Source organism: Rhamphochromis longiceps, linkage group LG8 (genome assembly GCF_057381845.1).
Source record: "Rhamphochromis longiceps isolate RC_006_pf linkage group LG8, R_longiceps_female_GT1.1, whole genome shotgun sequence".
Taxonomy (NCBI): domain Eukaryota; kingdom Metazoa; phylum Chordata; class Actinopteri; order Cichliformes; family Cichlidae; genus Rhamphochromis; species Rhamphochromis longiceps.
Window position 1 is genome coordinate 22253620 of NC_140564.1, and position 18914 is coordinate 22272533.

The window sequence follows — 18914 nt, forward strand, 5'->3', positions numbered from 1 at the left end:
GGAAAAGAGAAAGACCTCAGAGAAGATTCATGGATCTAGTGAAAGAGGTCATGCAGAGGATTGGTGTGACAGAGGAGGATGCTCCAGATAGGATGAGATGGATGCAAATAATCTGCTGTGACAAGGGAGCAGCTGGAAGATGGAGAAGAGACTGATTACTTTAGCTTCAGCAAAGCTGAAAAGGCAGTTAAACTATAGTAGTCAATAGCTTTTAAGCAGTGAGGGGGTGTAAAACCGAAGTCTAAGCACAGAACATCTGAGAGTGCTTACTTCCCCTCACATCAAAGTTAGCAACCACAGTTCTTTGTGTTTTCAGTTAACATCGTATTTGCACCAGTCGTGTGGTGTGAGGCTATGTACAAGGCCAGAGTTCTCAGCTAGAAAAGACCCAGTGTGAAAGCTGCAGTGAAGTCATTAAGTACTTTGCTTTTTCACAAAATACACTATAACACACAGCCTGCTGATGCCAGTATTAACCTTGTGCACAGGAGTGTAAATAGTGAGGCGTTGAGATAAAATACTTTCACTGTTTTGTTAAAGAAACTGTACATGTGAGGGTTTTATGCCTAATCTGTAAACTGTAATCCCAGCATCCCCAGTGAGATTAAGGGTTGTAATTTTAATCACTTTCTTCAAGATATCTCATCTGTTTTCATCTATTGCCTTAAGAAGTTGCTCAAAAATACTTTAACAAAAACATGTCCCTGATCTTGATGCCTTTTATTTGTCTGACCCACTGGAGATCAAACTGGGATGTATGTGGCCCATTGAGTGAAATGAATCTGACTCAGAACATAATTTATTCACATTTATTAACTCCTGACTATTATGTGATCTTAATAATCCCACTTCTCTTTCCAGGGCTCCAGTGTCCGGGCTTTGACGCTCTCCACGGCTCTTTGGCTCTTGTCTCTGAGCTTTTTGCCAACGACACATATCGGTCACGTTTTGAGCTCTGTCAAGTAAGCCACCTGGAAGCAGAAGTGAACCGGAAGTTACTTTGATGATGGACTATAAAAATAAACTCCAGAGAGAAGAAAAGAAAAAAACACCCCATGATCATGTCCACAGCGAATATTTAGCACATTTGAAATTTGACACATTGCAGAAACATGATTATAAAGATCGCTTTTATACTTATCTCTGCCAATTTTTGGGTTAGAAATATAAAAATGGTTAAATGTGGAGCTCAGTGGATGCAAAGAGCAGCAGTTTTGTCTATTAACGCCTCTGAGTACCCGAAAAAGTGTTGTGTAGATCCAATGTTGTTATGCTTGTGTGTTTAAAGTCCTCATGCAGGAAAACGCGGATATTATTAGAAATGAATTGTTTATTTTTATGTTACTTAGTCGGAAAATCTTCGTGTTCAGCATTTTCATCCCCTGAAAAATATTGGACATGAATGCATTGCCTGAGGAAGTTGGTTTTTTTTAGACTTTTTAAAATCAGTTCTCGACAGGTCTTCATGGGTGCCATAATTTTTCTTCTTTTTTTAACCTGCACAACCTGAAACAAACTCATCTAAATCTTGCGGGATTGGTGAATTCAATTTTAGCTGCCACATCAAAAATGAGAAAGAACAGAAAAGAAACGTTTTGGTAAATTGGCATCCGTATTTTATTGTGAAAATCACTCTGGGAACTTGTATAAAATACGCCGCTCTTGACTCTGGGCACTTGTTGATCTAGGCGCATACACAGGAAACCGCGCACATCTTACTGAGGACTCGACTCTGCAGGAAACACCCTCTTATTTCACATTTTTATACTAGAAAATTTGCACTAAACGTTCTTGGAGTGTTTGGAAAGAAACGCTCAAACAGGCGCAACTGTCAAACTGAAAAGCTTTAAAAGCGCACTTAGAACGTGGTTATCATGTCTAGCGAAGAGGGTCCAACTCAGCAGCAACAGCCTGAGCAGGAGAAAAAGCCTGATGAGCCTCCCTCAGCTGCTTCGGATGCACCTCAGCAGGAGTCAGGCAGCAGCAGCCCTGCAGCAGAACCACCAGCAGCTGCAGCTGCAGCAGAACCAGCAGCTGCAGCAGAACCAGCAGCTGTAGCAGAACCACCACCAGCAGCTGTAGCAGAACCACCAGCTGCAGCACCAGCCGCTGAGGAGAAGCCGCTCTCCTTCCGCGCTCTGGTACTCACGGGACATGGGGGCTACGACAAAGTCAAGCTGCAGGTGAAGACGATGGCCAAGCCGAAGCTGAAGGCAGGAGAGGTCCTGGTGCGCGTCAAGGCATGCGGGCTGAACTTCGCCGAGCTGCTGGCCAGGCAGGGTCTGTACGAGCTGCTGCCTTCCCCGCCCGTCACGATGGGAATGGAGGGCTCCGGGGTCATTGAAGCGGTCGGGGAGGATGTGAATGACAGGAAAGTGAGTAAAGGCCTGCTAAATGCTTTCCCCACACCCACAAAATTCTACTGTGGTCATGAAAGAGCGTCAGATCAGCGGCTCCGTAGCTGCCAAGCAAAGTATCCGAGCCTTTAATTTTTCTGCATTTCTTGCCAGTGCGTGACGCGTGTAATCTTTTCCAAACGCCAGCCCAGAGCGCTGCTGTCATCACTTTCCACGTTTCTTTAGTGAAAACCGTGAACTGAAATCTCTTTTAATAGCTGTTAATTTTAGTTCCTCTCAAATCTCAGAAGGCACAATCAGATTTCTAGCTGACGTGAGTTTGGACTGGCTGTTTCCTTTCTGTGTACCACAGACTCGTCTTTGGCACTCAAGCAGCGACATTTCAATAAACAACCTTAATCGTAGTGTGTTCGTTTGAGCAGCTGCTAGAAAGTGTGACACTTAAGAAAACTGACGGTGTTTGAGTGACAGTCTGGCCTTGACGCGTTTTTAACATTTTCTCCCCTGCACAAAAGAAGCTACGTGTATTTTCTTCTCTGATGAAAAGGCGCATTTCTAAACCAAGTGAGTGTGTGCCTCCTTTTAAATTCTTGAAACTAATGGAAACTCGTAGGCTGTAACACCTGATGTTGGCAATTATACTCCATTATATTTAGAGAGCTGCTGATTTTAGCCTCTTTGAACCTTGCATGCGCCTCACAGCTACATTATGGCACAGTTTAAACACATACTCAAGTAACAAAGCTCTTTCAGTGGCCGAAGGTCATTGCTTTTATGCACTGCGTTTGGTTTTACAGTGGTATGTGTAAGATAACGTCTAAGTGACTCATCGCAAGTAACCTTCATGGATTTATATGCTAATGCCTTTTGCAGAAGTTCTGTAACTTTTCACTTGTTGGTTCAGATTTGTTTGCACAGAAATTAAGAGGAAGGTTTTTTTTTTTGGGTTTTTTTCCCCATCTAACAAGAGTTTCTTATGTTCTGTGTGCACTAATGGAAGGTGGAAAACACTCACACATGACCAACGGCACTATTTAGCCAGCCTACTGGGTTCAGTAGGTGCATTATTTGGTTTGTATGCAAGTCTTGGCAATGGATGACTTCCAGGCAGCAGTTGTGGATGAATGTTGATCTTAACCTTTAAAAAAAAATTTTAATGTTGACATCAGAAACAAAGAAACTGCTTGTTTTAAGATCTGCATGAGTTGAAGGAAAATGAGACCTTTCTGGGAGTTTTGCACAGTAAATCAGTGCCCCAGTTTATGCTTGTTATGTACTGACATAAAGCTTGTGTCATACAGGGAGGTCTCATAGCTCAGATTCTTGTCTAACAAGAATGATCACTGCATTTGCAGGCTCTTTGAACACAAAGTAAGATGGTAGATTAGGTTTCTATGGATTCCAGCACCACTATCGAGTCTGTTTAAAGGTCAGATGCCTTATTGATTCTATCATTAGGGTCCCGATACCTGCTGTGTGACAGAAAAGGCAGCTCTGCACACGTTTTTAATCTTCAGTCTTGCATGTATCTGGCTCAGGTGCAGATTTACTGCTGTGTGTTTGACTTGATTGTTTAGCAGTGCACAAAAAACACGACACTGCCAATGAAAGGTAATCATAAACTTGGATGAAATCTATTCTAGTGGTTTAAACAATTTGGAACTCATCCCTGTAAATTAGCAGCGCAATATTGCAAAGGGACCTTGATTATGTAAAATCAACTTTCATTATTGTTTCTGTATCTGGGGCGCATCTGTATTCTGTATCATCCTCATTTGAATAAGATGTTAAGATAGGAGTGTGTGTGAACTAGAGAAGGCCTAACAGTGAGGTTACTTCTGTTTGTTTGCAAAGGACTTGAATATTCTTCCACCAGATCCAGCTTTTCTTTCTTTATCCATGCAGTTAATTGCATGATGGCTTCATTATGTGTATTTTCTAAGAATCACTGAAAGTCCTCCCAATCCTGAAGTGTCAGCATGGAATTTCCCTCCTCCTCCTCTTTCTCCCCCTTCTTCTTCACCACTTACTGCTCTCCTCCTCTCTTTCCATTCCCTCCATTTTTGTGGATCATATTCATTCCAACACTTCCTTTTTGGAAGGAAGCATCAAAACACAAGACACCACAAAGCACCAGCCGCAGCAGTGCAGGAAGCAGTGAGAAATCCCAACAGGAATTTAAAGGTTAACATGCGAGATAGTTGGTTAAGGTTAGTGTAAGGATGTGGGTGGGACTGCAGTGCAGACAATAACATTTAGGGATGCCAGAGTGTTTTCAGAGACTGATACTGAGAGGCTGGAGCGAGGCTCCAGATGAGAGCGCTTCAGGGTGTGGCTGTTTCATAAGAAGACTGTTTAGATTTGTTATGCAGCTTCTCTTGTCTTTCCAGTTTCCATTTGTTAGTGATGCTAAAATAAAAGCACAATATATACGATTGTAGCCCACACCTTTACTGCTATTTCAGGAAGATGGGAGCAGCAGTTTTTGTTCCAGCGTTCCAGCTGACTGCCTGAGAAAGGATGCAAGATGCCACCTGTTTGACAAATATGGTCTTTAATTGACTTGATGTGCGAAGCGATGATGTGTTTAGGTCAGCACAGCGCATGCTTTCTGGTCTGGTGCATGTGGTGCAAATGTTAAGCTATCGATGCACTTAACTGCATTTTCTTTCCAAGGCATTTAATCTGTCCTAGGAGTATTTACATGCTATACTATAAACATTTAATTACGTAAATACTGGAGGGAGTTGGGAACCATTTCGCTAAACTTTCTTAGTGTAAGGCACACATTTTCCATTTTCAAGTAGATTTTGCAGATTTTTGGTTTAGAGCATGTGTTAGTCTTGAATGTAAAAACAAAACAATCTGTATGATTGGCTGCTGTAAAATGCACAAACGGTCAGAATGGTATGCAGTCGTTTGAAAAACTAGCTACACCTTTACTGCTTCCATAGAATTACAGGCTCAGCAGCAGCCAGGTGCTGCTAATCACATTCACTTCATTAACTGAGCTCTGCATGTTTAAAAGTATACAAAAACGGTCTTTGGCAATTTGCTGGTCTGAGCATTCAGGTGCATGTTAGCACAATGCCACAATTCTTCTCAAAAGTGGAGGTCCCAGCAAACTCACCAAGGTCACGCTTTACCGTTGCTTGGAGAAACGGAGTGGGCTGCATCTCAGACTCTACCAGCCTCAGTTAGCATGGTAATTGTTAAACTTGATGACAGTATAATTATGAAAAAGACTGAGCAAGTGTGGCTTGTTCAGCACAGCTGAGATTTGCAAAGACTTCTGGGATAATGCCTTTTGTACAGACAAGACCAAGGTTGGGTGTAATATACAGCGACACATTTGGTGACCAACAATCACAGCATATCACCATAAACGCCTCATACAACTGTCAAGCATGGTGGTAGAGGTGATAATTTGGGCTTGTTGCTTGCAGTCATTTAGGTGACCACAAATTTTTCTGTATACCAAAATATTCTAGTCGAATGTGAAGCTACCTGTCTGAGAGTAAAAGCTTGGCCCAAATCGAGTCATGCAACATGACGATCTCAAGAATGGCAGCAAATCTGCAACAAACTGTCTGAAAGAGGAAAAGAGTCGAGGTTTTACAATGACAAAGTCAAAGTTCAGACTGCAACCTGACTGAAATGCTGTGATGACTGAAAGTCATACAGCAAATGACTGTCAAGCTACAGCTGCTAGCTTTGGTTCCAGTGGGGTTGGGTTTGCTTCTCCCCTGTTATGAAAAGTTTAGAATTAAGAGGATGTGCTTTTGTTTTCACACGACTCTGAATTATGGATGAAGATCTGCTCTTTCTCTCGGCTACTGAGATGCTTTAGTGGCAAAGACAGATTTCGATGCACTAAAATGAGCTGCAGAAAACCAGGCGTGGCGCTAGTTTTTGTCACGACTGACTCAAATGAGCAGCAGGTTTTCACTGTCCTATTTGCACTCTGTAGTCTCTGCAGTGACTTCACTTTATGTCAACCTTCCAAGAAATGAACTCAGCCCTTCTTTAAGAAAGGGGGAAAAACAGGCTATTATGAATTTTTGAGTTGATCCTGCAAGTTTTTAATGTTTCACAAGTGCAGGGGTTGAGAAATCGAGCGTGTCATCTGAGGTGGAAGTTGAGGCTTTTACAATAACTCGCCAAAAATTGGGGCACACACGCATACCAAATGTGGGTGTGTGTGTGTGTGTGTTTACTGTGTTTGCGAGTGTAAATATTTGTGTGTGTCATCTGTCTATTGTCATGGGCTGTGTGCAGCAGGAAGTGGGTGTGACTCAGCTCTTGAAGCTGTTTTAGCAGGAAACTGCAGCATTCATGATCAGATCAGGCTGCTTTCCTGCACCCCTCACATTTTTGGAACTTTTCGCAACATTGGTCATATGACTCTTTGAATTTGGGAAGGCTGTTAAACATGAACAGCATTTCCCATAAGCCCCCATATCTGATGTCCCCATTACCAGAGAATGAATGTTAAAATGTCGTCTTGTTTAATGGTTTTAGTTTGTTTGAGAGGGTGCTGTGAGTTTCACTGAGGCACAGAAGTTTGTGGACTCAAAGACAATGTAGTGAGAATGTATTTTGGAAAGAATGCATGAAATATAAATCTCTAATAATCACAAGGCTGACTTGGGGGTTTTTTCCCGTTAGAACTGGAGGGGAAAAAACCCAATGTCCAAAGAAAAACATGGAAAGACCTCCAGAAACCCTGGAGAACTATTGCTCGAGACCACAAGGTTTCAAAATGTGGGGCACTGAGCTGCTGAAAGTGGGGCATAGATGACCACAGGAGGAAAACTAATCAGAGTGAAACTAAGCTGAATGACAGGAAAGTTTAAAAAGCACTAATTTAACTTCCCCACTTTTGTTTTTTACTTTCAGATTAGCATCAGGTGTAATTTGTGTTTACTGATTTATAATTTTGTTAAATCAAACTTTTAAGCTTCCCGTATTAAGTTGATATGAAGAAATGCATCATTCCACAGCTGTGAACGTCTGTGTTTTAGTTTGACTTCACAACACCTTCTCCCTGTCCCCCTCTTTCCTTCCCTCAGGTTGGCGATCGTGTCATCGCATTGGCCCGCAGCGGCATGTGGCAGGAAGTAGCTGTCGTGAGCGCTGACCGCACCTTCCTTATGCCCGAGGAGATGAGTTTTGAGGAAGGTGCTGCTTTAACTATTAACTACATGACCGCCTACATGATGCTGTTTGAGATGGCCAATCTTAGGCCGGGCAAAAGCGTTCTTATACACATGGCAGCAGGTAAGACTCGTGGAGACGCCTGAAAATAATTTCCAAATAAAATTAGTGAGGAGTTCTTGTTTTTATTCTTCTTCGTTTCTCACATGTGAGATTGCACAGCAACAGAGGCTCTATAAATGAGTATAAATGCTGAGAATAGTGACGTCCACTCGTGCAGGCGACACCATAGAGTCCACACAGTGCAGAAGTATAAATTGCACATTACGTGGCGAGGAGCTGAAACAGCGGTTGCACCCTGGTGTAAGATGATAAACACTGTTTTGATGTGTATCCTAAAATTATCAAATGACCCAGTTTTTGTTTGTTACATCAAATCATTACTCAGTTAATTGATTATTTTTATAATCGTACGCATAGCCTTAGTGTGAAAATTAGTTTGAGGAATAGATAATGAAGGATCTCCTCAGACTAGCTCAGTGGCATCCCCAATGTTGTGTGACAAGACTACTCTCGTTATCAGTTAATTAGAAGGTGTAACAAACCTTCTGTCAGTCTCCTGGGTAACGTGTAAAGAGTCGCACAGCACGCTCCCTCCTGCTAATCAGCTCTTTGAATGCAGCTGCATTTCTATGCTCAAGGATTATCAGCTAAAAGACTTAAAATCAGCAGTGAAGAGGTGTGTTATGTCAAAACATCTTCATACAAAACTGGATTATTATCACAAATGGTTGCTTGGGCAACACTTCTCAAATGCAAATTTCTTACACAAAACCATCTGTAATGAGTGTGCATGTCCAGGAGTTATAAACCAAGGCCTTTGTTAGCTGTATGTCACAGTTATAGGGTCAGCTAGTGTGACATTTCACTTCTGCCTTTGATCAAATGGAGATCACCACACTCTTATTAGGAAAACTAAAAGTTTGCAGTGCATGTGCAGTTGACACCTTCAGCTATGAGTCTGTGATGACATTTTTCACATTGTTACTGAAAATATCTTGAACTTGTGAAACAGCTGCACAGCATATAATATAGCTGTGATAGTTATGAGCATGTGGTATAATCCAGTTAGAGCTGAGAGAATTGAGGAAGTGTGTGTTTAGCTTTGCACTTTATTCAGTTTGAATTCAAAGATTTTACGTTGTGTTGTCACAGCAGCACAAATATCTGCGTGTTTGATCCCCCTATACTGAGTCGAAGAATAGAGGACAGTTACTGTGATGCTCAGTTGCTCTTCTGCTCCTCTGCATCCTCCCTCTCAAAGGCTTGCTCATCACTGTTGAGTGGGTGAATGGGTGTCAGCTGACCTGTGTGAATCATGAGGGCAGAAAGGATTACTGGTGAACCTGCAGGCCCAGGCGGTCATCATCTTCAAAAGCCTTTCACTGTTAAGTGGAAATGGGCCACAGAGATCAGAAAGCACTGCTTTCTATGTCGCCTTTTGTTCACCTGTCTTCTGAGGTTTCCACCCTCTAAGGCTACGTACACGGGTATTTTTGAAAACGGAGATTTTCCGTTTTCGTTTTAAAAAATAATCCCATCCACACGTAAAGGCAGAAATGAAGGAAAACGCTGCTATGAACATGCCAAAGCAGCAGGTGGCGCTAGATTCCTAACCGTGCAGAAATGTTGGCCAATCAGAAGTCTAGAAGCCTCGGTGGGAAAAAGTAAACAAAGCTGGGGCATAGAAGCAGAACCATGTGTGGAGGGACAGTAACTGTGTGTATATGTAAGCATTTAAACACTGCAGAGAGTAGAAGTAACAGTATTGTAGAAATTCATTTCACCGAAACAATAACGTGGCGCACAGTGTGACGTCAAAAAATGCGCACACCTTTGACGCTGCGTTTTCTCCGTTTTTTCTAGTCCACACCTAAATGCAAAAACGGAGTTTTCAAAAATATCCACCCTGGACGGAGTTTTTAAAAATCTTCGTTTTCAGTGACCAAACACGCCGTTTACGTGTGGACTAAAGGTGCAAACGCATAGAAAAATCTGCGTTTTCAAAAATACCCGGGTACGTGTGGACGTAGCCTAAGTCGCATCTCTAAATTACGCTCTCCGTGGAATTGGGTGTGATGTGGAGAGCGAGAGGACATTAGGGGGAAAAGGTGAGGCGATGACGCAGTAATAATCTGACCAGCTCCGATTTAATACCGGCCCATGCTGGTGTATTTCCTACAAAATCATAAATAATGTTGCTCCAAAACAATCGCTGGCTAATCAGTGTTGTGATGACTCCACATGATGACTCCACCTTAAAGCATTAATTTATTGCCAATTTAAATATAATGAGGATCATAATTTAATTAAGAAGTAAATGTGACTTCAGTGGTAATATTTTGATAAGAAACTAACTCGACTAACATTTTTACTTGGATAATTTTCCCATAGACCTTTTATTCATTTCTCATCACCTTTTTGCTCAAGAGTTGTCCTCAGTATGATGTGATTCAATCACCAGTTACTAGGGGAAAAATGCATTTCCCAACTGGTTGAAAACCAGTCTGAGGGGTCACTGACCAGTCTGTAGGCCTGTGCAACTGGGGTTTAAATAATAATTTTCCCATTAACTTCATCAACGTCTAGCAACCACTTGGGAAATGCTTTTTAACTAAAGCAGTGATTTTACTTTAGAAACGTGACCCAGTAGAAATGCACGCTGCAGCCTGACTGCTTGGTGAAGTTCAGGGTCTGGCTGCTGGGCTGGGGTCAGCATCCAGTCAACCCAACTTCACTCTGGGTTCTTGGCTAGCTTAGCGTTACCATGCTCTCATTGTGCTGAAGTTGTTGTCATAATAGCATAATACAGTCGTTTCACTGTGCAGTAAAAAATTAAAGTTATATCCACGCTGCAGACTGCGTCACTATTTTCCTCCTCTACGAACTGAAATCAACTGATTTTTAGCACAAGTGGAAGCAGAACCGATGAGCGTAATTGACAGGCAATAGAGTAGAATACAACGGAATAATTAAAAGGAATTGAGCTATCGGGTCTTGATTCCCATTCCTACTCATGACCTATTGTTGTGGCTTGGTCTGTAGGCCTTTATTCCTTGATCCTACAATGTCACTATGATTTTTAGGCCCAAAATGGTGCACAAGTTAACATTAAGGTCACATCTCTGGCTGCAAGGAGTGAGACTGTACTGAGATTTTCGAGTACCGCTCCCTCCTGACCATTTAAAAGAATGACTATTTAAAGCACTTGTGCTTTGACTTCAGACTCTGAAGCTCCATTCAACATTTGTTCAAAGCTCTTCTGGTAGAGAGAAGTCTTATGAAGAGGATCAAGGCCTGGAAAAGGTTGTGATGAATGAGAGGGCCTAATGCAAAACAGACACCCAGGAGACTCTGGTGTCCTGTGTGAGACGGTCTGTAATTTTTGAAGTGTAACTTTTTTTCTTTCTGTGTGTGTGTGTGTGTGTGTGTGTGTGTGTGTGGGGGGGGGGGGGTGGTTAGTTTTAAGGACAACATAATAATTCGAGTCAAAATGGACAAAACATTAAACAGGTGTTAGAAAGACAAATGTCTCCCATTCGTGACCTTTACCCTTAGATTGCAAAGCCATGACATCATTTATCAGCTGCAGTCATGGTCCTGGAGCAGCATTACTTATGCTGCTGTAGAAACAACACCTACATATTGATGTACGGTCTGGCTCTTAACCACTTAGCATTTTATTTACAGCGCATACAGGACGTTTAAGCCAAAACGTGTAAAAGGTCAAAACGAGTTATACAACAGATGCAGAACTTTCCACATGTGAAGAATGGAATCTACCGGTCTTCTCATGCTTTATCTTTTTATCAAATGCAAATATTAACTGATTACACAAATTCAGATGGGCAAAGTTGATATCTTGTAAAGTGTTTTGTCTCAATCATTAGTCATTAGATTTGTAAAAGCTCACTACAGTTGCTTGGTAACAACAGTATCGTCATTTAAATTTCCCCTTAAAATGTATTTACTAGGAGCCCGGTTGAGTACTAACTCAACATTCAAAGCAAGCATAGTTTGAATGTTTGAGAAAATTGCTGAGTGGTTCAGAGAGAGATCGCACATAACCTCTTTTGCTGAAAGTGAAACACCTGCTCCTCCTCTTCTCATGCCGGTCTTTGCTGCTGTCTGCACATCTGTAGGTGGTGTGGGTATTGCTGCTACCCAGCTGTGTCAAACTGTGCAGGATGTGACTGTTTTTGGCACGGCGTCGGCTTCCAAACATGAGACTATTACCCAAGGCGGGGTAACTCACCCCATCGACTACCGCACCAAAGACTACGTGGAGGAAATCCGCAAAATCAGCCCGAAGGGTAAAAAAAAAAAAATACTCTTGTTTTACTACTGCACAAATGGAAATCCTTGCCTCATGTTTTCGTTGTGTTGAACATTGTCATGTTCTGTTATCTAGAAATTTACAAAGCTTTGCCCTTTATTTCTGTCTCTGCAGGTGTGGACATCGTTCTCGACCCCCTTGGTGGCTCTGACACCCAAAAAGGCTATAGTTTGTTGAAGCCCCTGGGCATGATTATAGTCTTTGGTAAGACGCACAAACAAAAAATGCATTGTGTAGACATCCTTTGGGGGGGGGATCTTTGGTGTTTCTACTAAAGCTTTATTTCACTTGGTTTATTTAACCTGTCATGGTGTTTTAAATTATTTATTTATTTTTAAAATGAGACCTGATTAGATTGGCGAAGTAGCATTTTATTTTAAATGAGTGTATAATTTGTTTTCCTCCTACACACGCTGTCATTGTAATGTCGGCCTCATTTTTTTTTTTTCTTTCCCTTTTATGCAATGAATACCGAGCTGTTCAAGGCTAAAGCTGTATCCAAGTTCCATAACATGCAGCAGCTTCAAAAGCAGGAAGATGGAAACTGTTGCTCTTCGATACAGTGCTAAAAGGCAATGGATCGTCTCTCTAAAAGAACTTTAAGATGCAGTATGATGGGGCATGATCATACAGGACTCTAAATAAATTTCAGATTTAATAGGGAGCCAGTGAAGCTAATATCTTAAAGGCAGTCTTGCATGTTGTTCCTGAGCCAGGTTATGCTGGAGGTCTTTTCTTGTTTAAAAAAAAAAAAAAAAAAAAAAGAATTCTTCCTCCTCACTGTTGCCAAGTGCCTCCTGATTGGAGATCATCTGATTGTTGGGGTTTTCTCTCTAATATTGCACTTTCCTTAAATTATAAACGGTGCCTCTTGTGAATTAGTGCAGTATAAATAAAATTGAGGTGAACAGCCTTGTTGGTAGTAGTCTAAAATGCAGCCACACCTGTGGCTTCTCTGACATGGATCAACAGGTTTGGAGCCAGCTCTGAGTTGATGCTCGGCAGATGTAAACATTAATTAAGGTAGCAGACACCGTAGGCGTGGGGTGAGTCCAGTTGTGAAAACATGAGGATGTTTTGCACGTGTAATCTGCTCCTCTAACTGCCGGAATAAATGGCTCAATCTTGAAAGGTCGATGTGCCGCTTTTCTCCTTATGAATGGAACATCAGAGGTTCAGGATTTGGGATTACAGTCCTAGGTTAAAATGCTCTCATCTGACCATGTTTTCAAAGCAAGTCTGTGCTGATTCACCACTGTTGTTAAGCAAGTCGGTAGCTTTGCACAGCAGAATTCCCTGTACTTAGCATGCTTCAGTGTTAGTTGACCCATCTGAAAGCATAGAAAATTATAACCTGATAACAGTTTTAAATAATGACTTTAAGATTTGTTTTAATTAAACTGAACTGAAAACCTTGGCTTTGACATATTTTTGAGATATGACCAAACTGGGGACAAAATGAAGCTGGGTTCAAACTCACAAAGACATGGGGCATTAAACTGTTTACCTTCTCTTGTGGGGTAGTTTGGCCCTGATGCATCTTCTCCACTGACATCATGCACGTGATTAATGGCGAGTCTGTCTCATGCAATTTACAAGAAGAATTCAAGAATTCCATTTCTCCTGTACTGGCTTCCCTTCATTGGCTCCCTGTTAAATCCAGAATTAAATTCAAAATCCTGCTCCTCACATACAAGGTCTTAAATAATCAGGCCCCATCTTATCTTAATGACCTGGTACCAGATCACCCAATTAGCGCGCTTCACTCTCGCACTGCAGGCTTGCTTGTTGTTCCTAGAGTATTTAAAAGTAGAATGGGAGGCAGAGCCTTCAGTTTTCAGGCCGCTCATCTGTGGAACCAGCTTCCAGTTTCGATTCGAGAGACAGACACTATCTCTACTTTTAAGATTAGGCTTAAAACTTTCCTTTTTGCTAAAGCATATAGTTAGGGCTGGACCAGGTGACCCTGAATCCTCACTTAGTTATGCTGCAATAGATGTAGGCTGGTGGGGGATTCCCATGATGCATTGAATAGTTCTTCTTCAGTCACCTTTCTCACTCACTATGTGTTAATAGACCTCTCTGCATTGAGTCATACGTGCTATTAATCGCTGTCTCTCTTCCAAAGCATTTTTTTTTTTTGTCCTGTCTTCCTTCTCTCACCTCAACCAGTTGCAGCAGATGGCCCCGCCCCTCCCTGAGCCCGGTTCTGCCGGAGGTTTCTTCCTGTTAAAAGGGAGATTTTCCTTCCCACTGTCGCCAAAGTGCTTGCTCACAGGGGGTCATATGATTGTTGGGTTTTTCTCTGTATGTATTATTGTAGGGTCTACCTTACAATATAAAGCACCTTGAGGTGACTGATGTTGTGATTTGGCCTTGCATAAATAAAACTGAATTGAAATCAGAGTTGATGCTCAAACATTTATTTGCAACGCAGTAAAGTTAAAGGAGGTTGTGATAAGGTAGTGAGACGATTATTGTGAAGTTTGGGGGTTTTCTTCCTTTTTTCAATGTTCCCTTAATCACTGTTTGACATTGCAGGTGCAGCCAATTGTGTGACGGGCCAGAGGAAGAACCTGCTGGCCATGGCAAAGACCTGGTATAACCAGCTCTCTCTGAACACCATGAAACTGATGCAGTCCAACAAAGCTGTCAGCGGCTTCCACCTGGGATACATCACTGATGAGCAGCTCTTCGGCAGGACTATGTCTACGCTGCTTGAGCTCTACAAGCAGGGAAAGATCAAGCCCCGCATTGACTCCAGCTATCACTTTGAGGAGGTAAGTCTGATCGGGTTTGCAGTGTAAAAAAATAAATAAAACAATTCCTTGTTTTTGAAGATGCTTGTTGGAACTGCTTCTGTATTTACTTTACTGCATATTGAAGTATACATTGACATTTATCTTGCTCTCGAATGGGTAAGAGCCTTCCTCTGGATAATTATCGTAGTCATTGATGCATTTCAGCTGGTAGGAAGTTATTTATTCATCAGTGATGCCATACGCAGCTTCTCATTTCTTAAAGAATCAGGCCAGGTTTTCCCATCAGTCCCATCTTTTTCTCCCTTGATGATACAGACGTGTTCCGAGATGACAATGAGAGAGCAGTTTGGGGAACATTACATGTCAATTTCACCACAGTCCAGAATTTCACCCCACTGGGAATCTTTGGGATGTGTTGGCAAAGACTCTGCTCATCAAATCAAGATCTTGGCAAAAAATGAATGCCACCCTGGATAGAAATAAATGTGACTTTGATTAGCCTCATCAAATGATGCTGTCTAAGCATGCGCCATCATCAAGCCTAAAGGCAGGTGAATTAAATATTAGCCTGTGACTTATTTGGCTGGGCAGTGGCTAATTCAGCATGGGGCAGACTTTGTTCACCTTTCAATTAAAGCTGCTCAAATCAAGTGGGGGACTTAGATCTTCCACAGTGATCAGTCTTTTGCTGCTATGTACAGTCAGGTTTTTTTTTTGCTTTTTATTGCCTTTTCACTCATCAGCTGCACTTCCTTCCTGCAGTTCTCTAATATATAGGTTAGGTTTCCAGTACCAAATTTAGCAAGCAGGAAATGAATGTAGGGAAACGGATGGTTGTAAAAGCCGATGGTTTCCTTCTAGAAATAGTGGACACAAAACAGGGCCGAAGCAAAGCACCCTATACATGTTGTGGTGTGTATGTGTGTGGGGCTCCATGTCTGCTTGATGTGTAAATATGCATCCATTAGCTGAAAATAATAAGACTTTTGTAAGGTAACTGCAAGTCATTGTTGTGCCATATGTGGCCAAGTTGGTATGTGTCTCTCTCTCGCTCTCGCTCTCTCCTCCCCCCCCCCCATCCCTTAAACATTCAAACAAGAACTTTGTTATTGCCCAGAGAGGAACTTTACAGCAGATTGTGTTTATCGGGGTTTTAGTGACTCGCAAATAGTTTTTGGCTGCATTTAAATGGCTGATGCGCTCAGTTACTGCCCAATGTGAACATCTGCTCTGCTCCCCTGTCTCTTCTCAGGTGACTGAAGCCATGAAGCGCATGCACGAACGCCAAAATATTGGAAAAGTCATCCTTCTTCCTGAACCCAAGAAGGAGGAAGAGAAGCCAAAGTCCAATGCTGAGGCTGGGGAAAATGTGGAAAAAAATGATGCTGCCATCAGCGAGAAGAAAGAAGAGGAAGTTGAAGCAGAAAAGGATTGAGTAAGAGTGTTTATTTCGAGGGTTTCCTTTTTTGCTCTGCTGTTTAAGGAAAAAAAAAAAAAGGCGGGGTGAAGGAAAAAAGCAAGATGTCATGAATTCTTTGTCAGTATTTTTTTGGAAATGTTGATGGATTTTTGTTGTGCAATATGGTTATACTGTGGTGTCTTTGTCTGGAACACTTGTTTGTAACTTTTAAATAAAATGTCACTGCATTCTGATAAATCACCTGAAGAAAATGCATTCTGATTACGGACTGTTGTTAAAATTCACAATTGGTAAAAGAAGACGGCATTTGTTTGTTTTTTTTGGTTTCCTATGACAACAGCTTGATCGCAGCTCTAACATAACACTGGTGATAACAACATACCAGGGCTGGTGCTTATAAAACTGAACACTGACTAATCACTTTGAAAAGTAGGACTGATGAGCTTTGCTTAAAAACAGAAAATTGCACTTTTACCAGTGTTTAAATGGGACTGTGCTGCCTTCAGACTACAATCGTGTCTACCACAGCATCTAATCTGCCAACAGCGCCTCTTCAAAATTGGCACACCAATGAACCAACATCACAACGTGCATTATAAAGATTGTCCAGCTGCATATACAGTTAAGATCATTTGGGCAGGATGTTAATAAAAAAATTGTTTTTGTTTTTTGTTTTTTTTCCCTGCACATCACCATGGTGGACTCTAAATCAAACAATCAACACTCGACTGAAGTGCAAACTTGCAGCATAAATTTAAGGGGTTTAACAAAAATTTACATTAACATTTTTGGACCTTTGGGGTTTTGTTTTTTTTTTTTTTTTAAATAGACACTAGTGGGACAAAGTTGTCTCATGTTTGACATGTCTAATTTCTAAACAATTCATCCAAAATATTTGTCAAATCCCTTTAATCAACGCGGAAAGTTTGCACCGCAGTTGTTTGGTTTTTACAATCTCCTGTCTTTACACAGGCAAAAATTACATATCTAACTCCACACAGGCTGGATTATGCATGAAAATGATCTTCAATCATACAGTGTCAGCGTATGTCATTTTGGGTATTATTTAGGGTAAAAACTCAACTTAAATAAGGATAGTGTTTCAATTTAAAGTAAGTGGGGTGCTTGCATGTTCTGAGAATTTTGAGATCACCCTAAAAGAAGAATTTCCATTAAAAGATTGGCAAGTTTATTTAAAATAATTTGTATTTGTAATTAATGATTTTGATCATTCACTTTTACACTTTCCTCCAAATTTCCAACATTTGTTATTAATTTTGGAAAAAAAAGACCATAATTATGTTATCTGGATGCATTTGAGGGTTCAAACAGCTCATGTGTTCTGCAGAAAGACCTTCCACCTAAATATAGTTTTTTTTTAAGTATATTAATCCTGATAATTATGTGAATTCATAACAATAATCAATTTCCCGTTTAATACGAATAACACTTGTGATTATTGCCCTACTAATGTGTGTAATGATGAGATGCCTTTTTTTCTTCTCCCACTTACTCTGCAGTGACAAATGTTGTTACACAGATCTTTGTTTAAGGAAAGCCTGTGTCGGTGTGTTATTGTGTCGCTTTTGCAGTTTCCTCACTTATTTGTGCCAAATCTGAAACCAGCTTTCACCACTGCTGTCAAGCCAACTGTGAATAACAATTAGAGGGACTTCCGTGCCTTGGCAGTCACTCTTGTGTTTTCTTCCAAAGAATGTCCCACTGAAACGGTTTGGCGAACCGTTTCAAGGCAGGTTTCTTTCCTCAGTTTTCTTCTGTGCTTTAGATGCGTTCTTAAATCCTTCACTGCCATCGTTACAATCAAAGTTTACAGGATTACAGCGCGTGTTACTTAGCAATTCCTTGTCTCCGCATTGATGCATTTTATACTTTTTTTCTGTTGTTGCTGATGTTGTCTTTTGGTCATTGCTTGCATATCTGCTCCTTTGAATGGATGACCTATATAAGTGGCGTTGGGGCTCAGTAGTGCAGATGTTTTGTCCAGATGTGGGTGTAATTCAATGCTCGAAGCGGAGGATCCAGAGCACAAGAGGAAGAGTTTTCCCTCCGTCCACACCATCCCAGCGCCTCACATTCCTCTCTCCACCCTCTCAGTGCTGCTTTGTGTCTTTCTGTCTCTAGAGCTTAACTCTCAAACTGCACCTCCCTTTCCAGCAGAGCCGGTTTCTGTAGAGCACTTGTAACAAAGTTTCACAGACAGTGTTTTATGTTATTTACATTTGTGACATTTCTTTAGGCGACTTGGACTAGTATTGTTAAGTTTGGCCAGCATTCCTTCTCCTAGTTTGAAATAAGATGTGATGTGGATTTTTGAGTGGGATCTGGAGTCTTTGTCATTCTGTGATGTTTCCAGCGGAGGTTCACGTAGAAGTCTTTCAGGCTTTGTTCACTTGTATCATTTTTGAACCCACAAGCCCAGTCCCTACATGACGGATGAATGTTAACCACCTAGCGATATAGCAACATTGAATAAACAAATTAGTCAAGTTTAGTGATTTCTTTTAGCCCTCTAATTCCTCTCTGCAAGCAGCTTTGCTAAAATGAATGTGATTGGAGACACAAACGGGTTTGAGCCAGTGTTTAGGCTTTGCTCAATAGTAACTGTCCGCTCATGTTCTCCGTGATTGTTGGTTATGCATAAACTGATGCAGAATTAAAAATGGTAAATGGCCTGTATTTGTATAGCGCCTTACTAGTACCTAAGGACCCCAAAGCGCTTTACACATCCAGTCATCCACCCATTCACACACACTGGTGCGTGCAGTGAACGACACCTATAGTGCTCACTGAGAGTTGCAGCT

The 18914-nt window shown here is 41.4% G+C and overlaps 1 protein-coding gene across 1 annotated transcript; it reads left to right on the plus strand.

Moving 5' to 3' along the window:
• Positions 1-1677: 1677 nt before the first annotated feature.
• LOC146663637 (NADPH-dependent quinone oxidoreductase VAT1-like) lies at positions 1678-17076 on the plus strand. Its single transcript, XM_085416489.1, has 6 exons — positions 1678-2375; positions 7430-7637; positions 11717-11887; positions 12025-12114; positions 14452-14690; positions 15925-17076. Exons 1-6 carry the CDS (start codon positions 1875-1877, stop codon positions 16105-16107), a joined length of 1392 nt encoding a protein of 463 aa, XP_085272615.1. The 5' UTR covers positions 1678-1874; the 3' UTR covers positions 16108-17076.
• Positions 17077-18914: the final 1838 nt, after the last annotated feature.

Coding starts and splice junctions, on each gene's coding strand:
- LOC146663637 (XM_085416489.1), top strand. CDS start 1,875: ATGTCTAGCGAAGAGGGTCCAACTCAGCAGCAACAGCCTGAGCAGGAG. Junction 7,638..11,716: donor TCTTATACACATGGCAGCAG/GTAAGACTCGTG, acceptor GCACATCTGTAG/GTGGTGTGGGTATTGCTGCT. Junction 14,691..15,924: donor CCAGCTATCACTTTGAGGAG/GTAAGTCTGATC, acceptor GTCTCTTCTCAG/GTGACTGAAGCCATGAAGCG.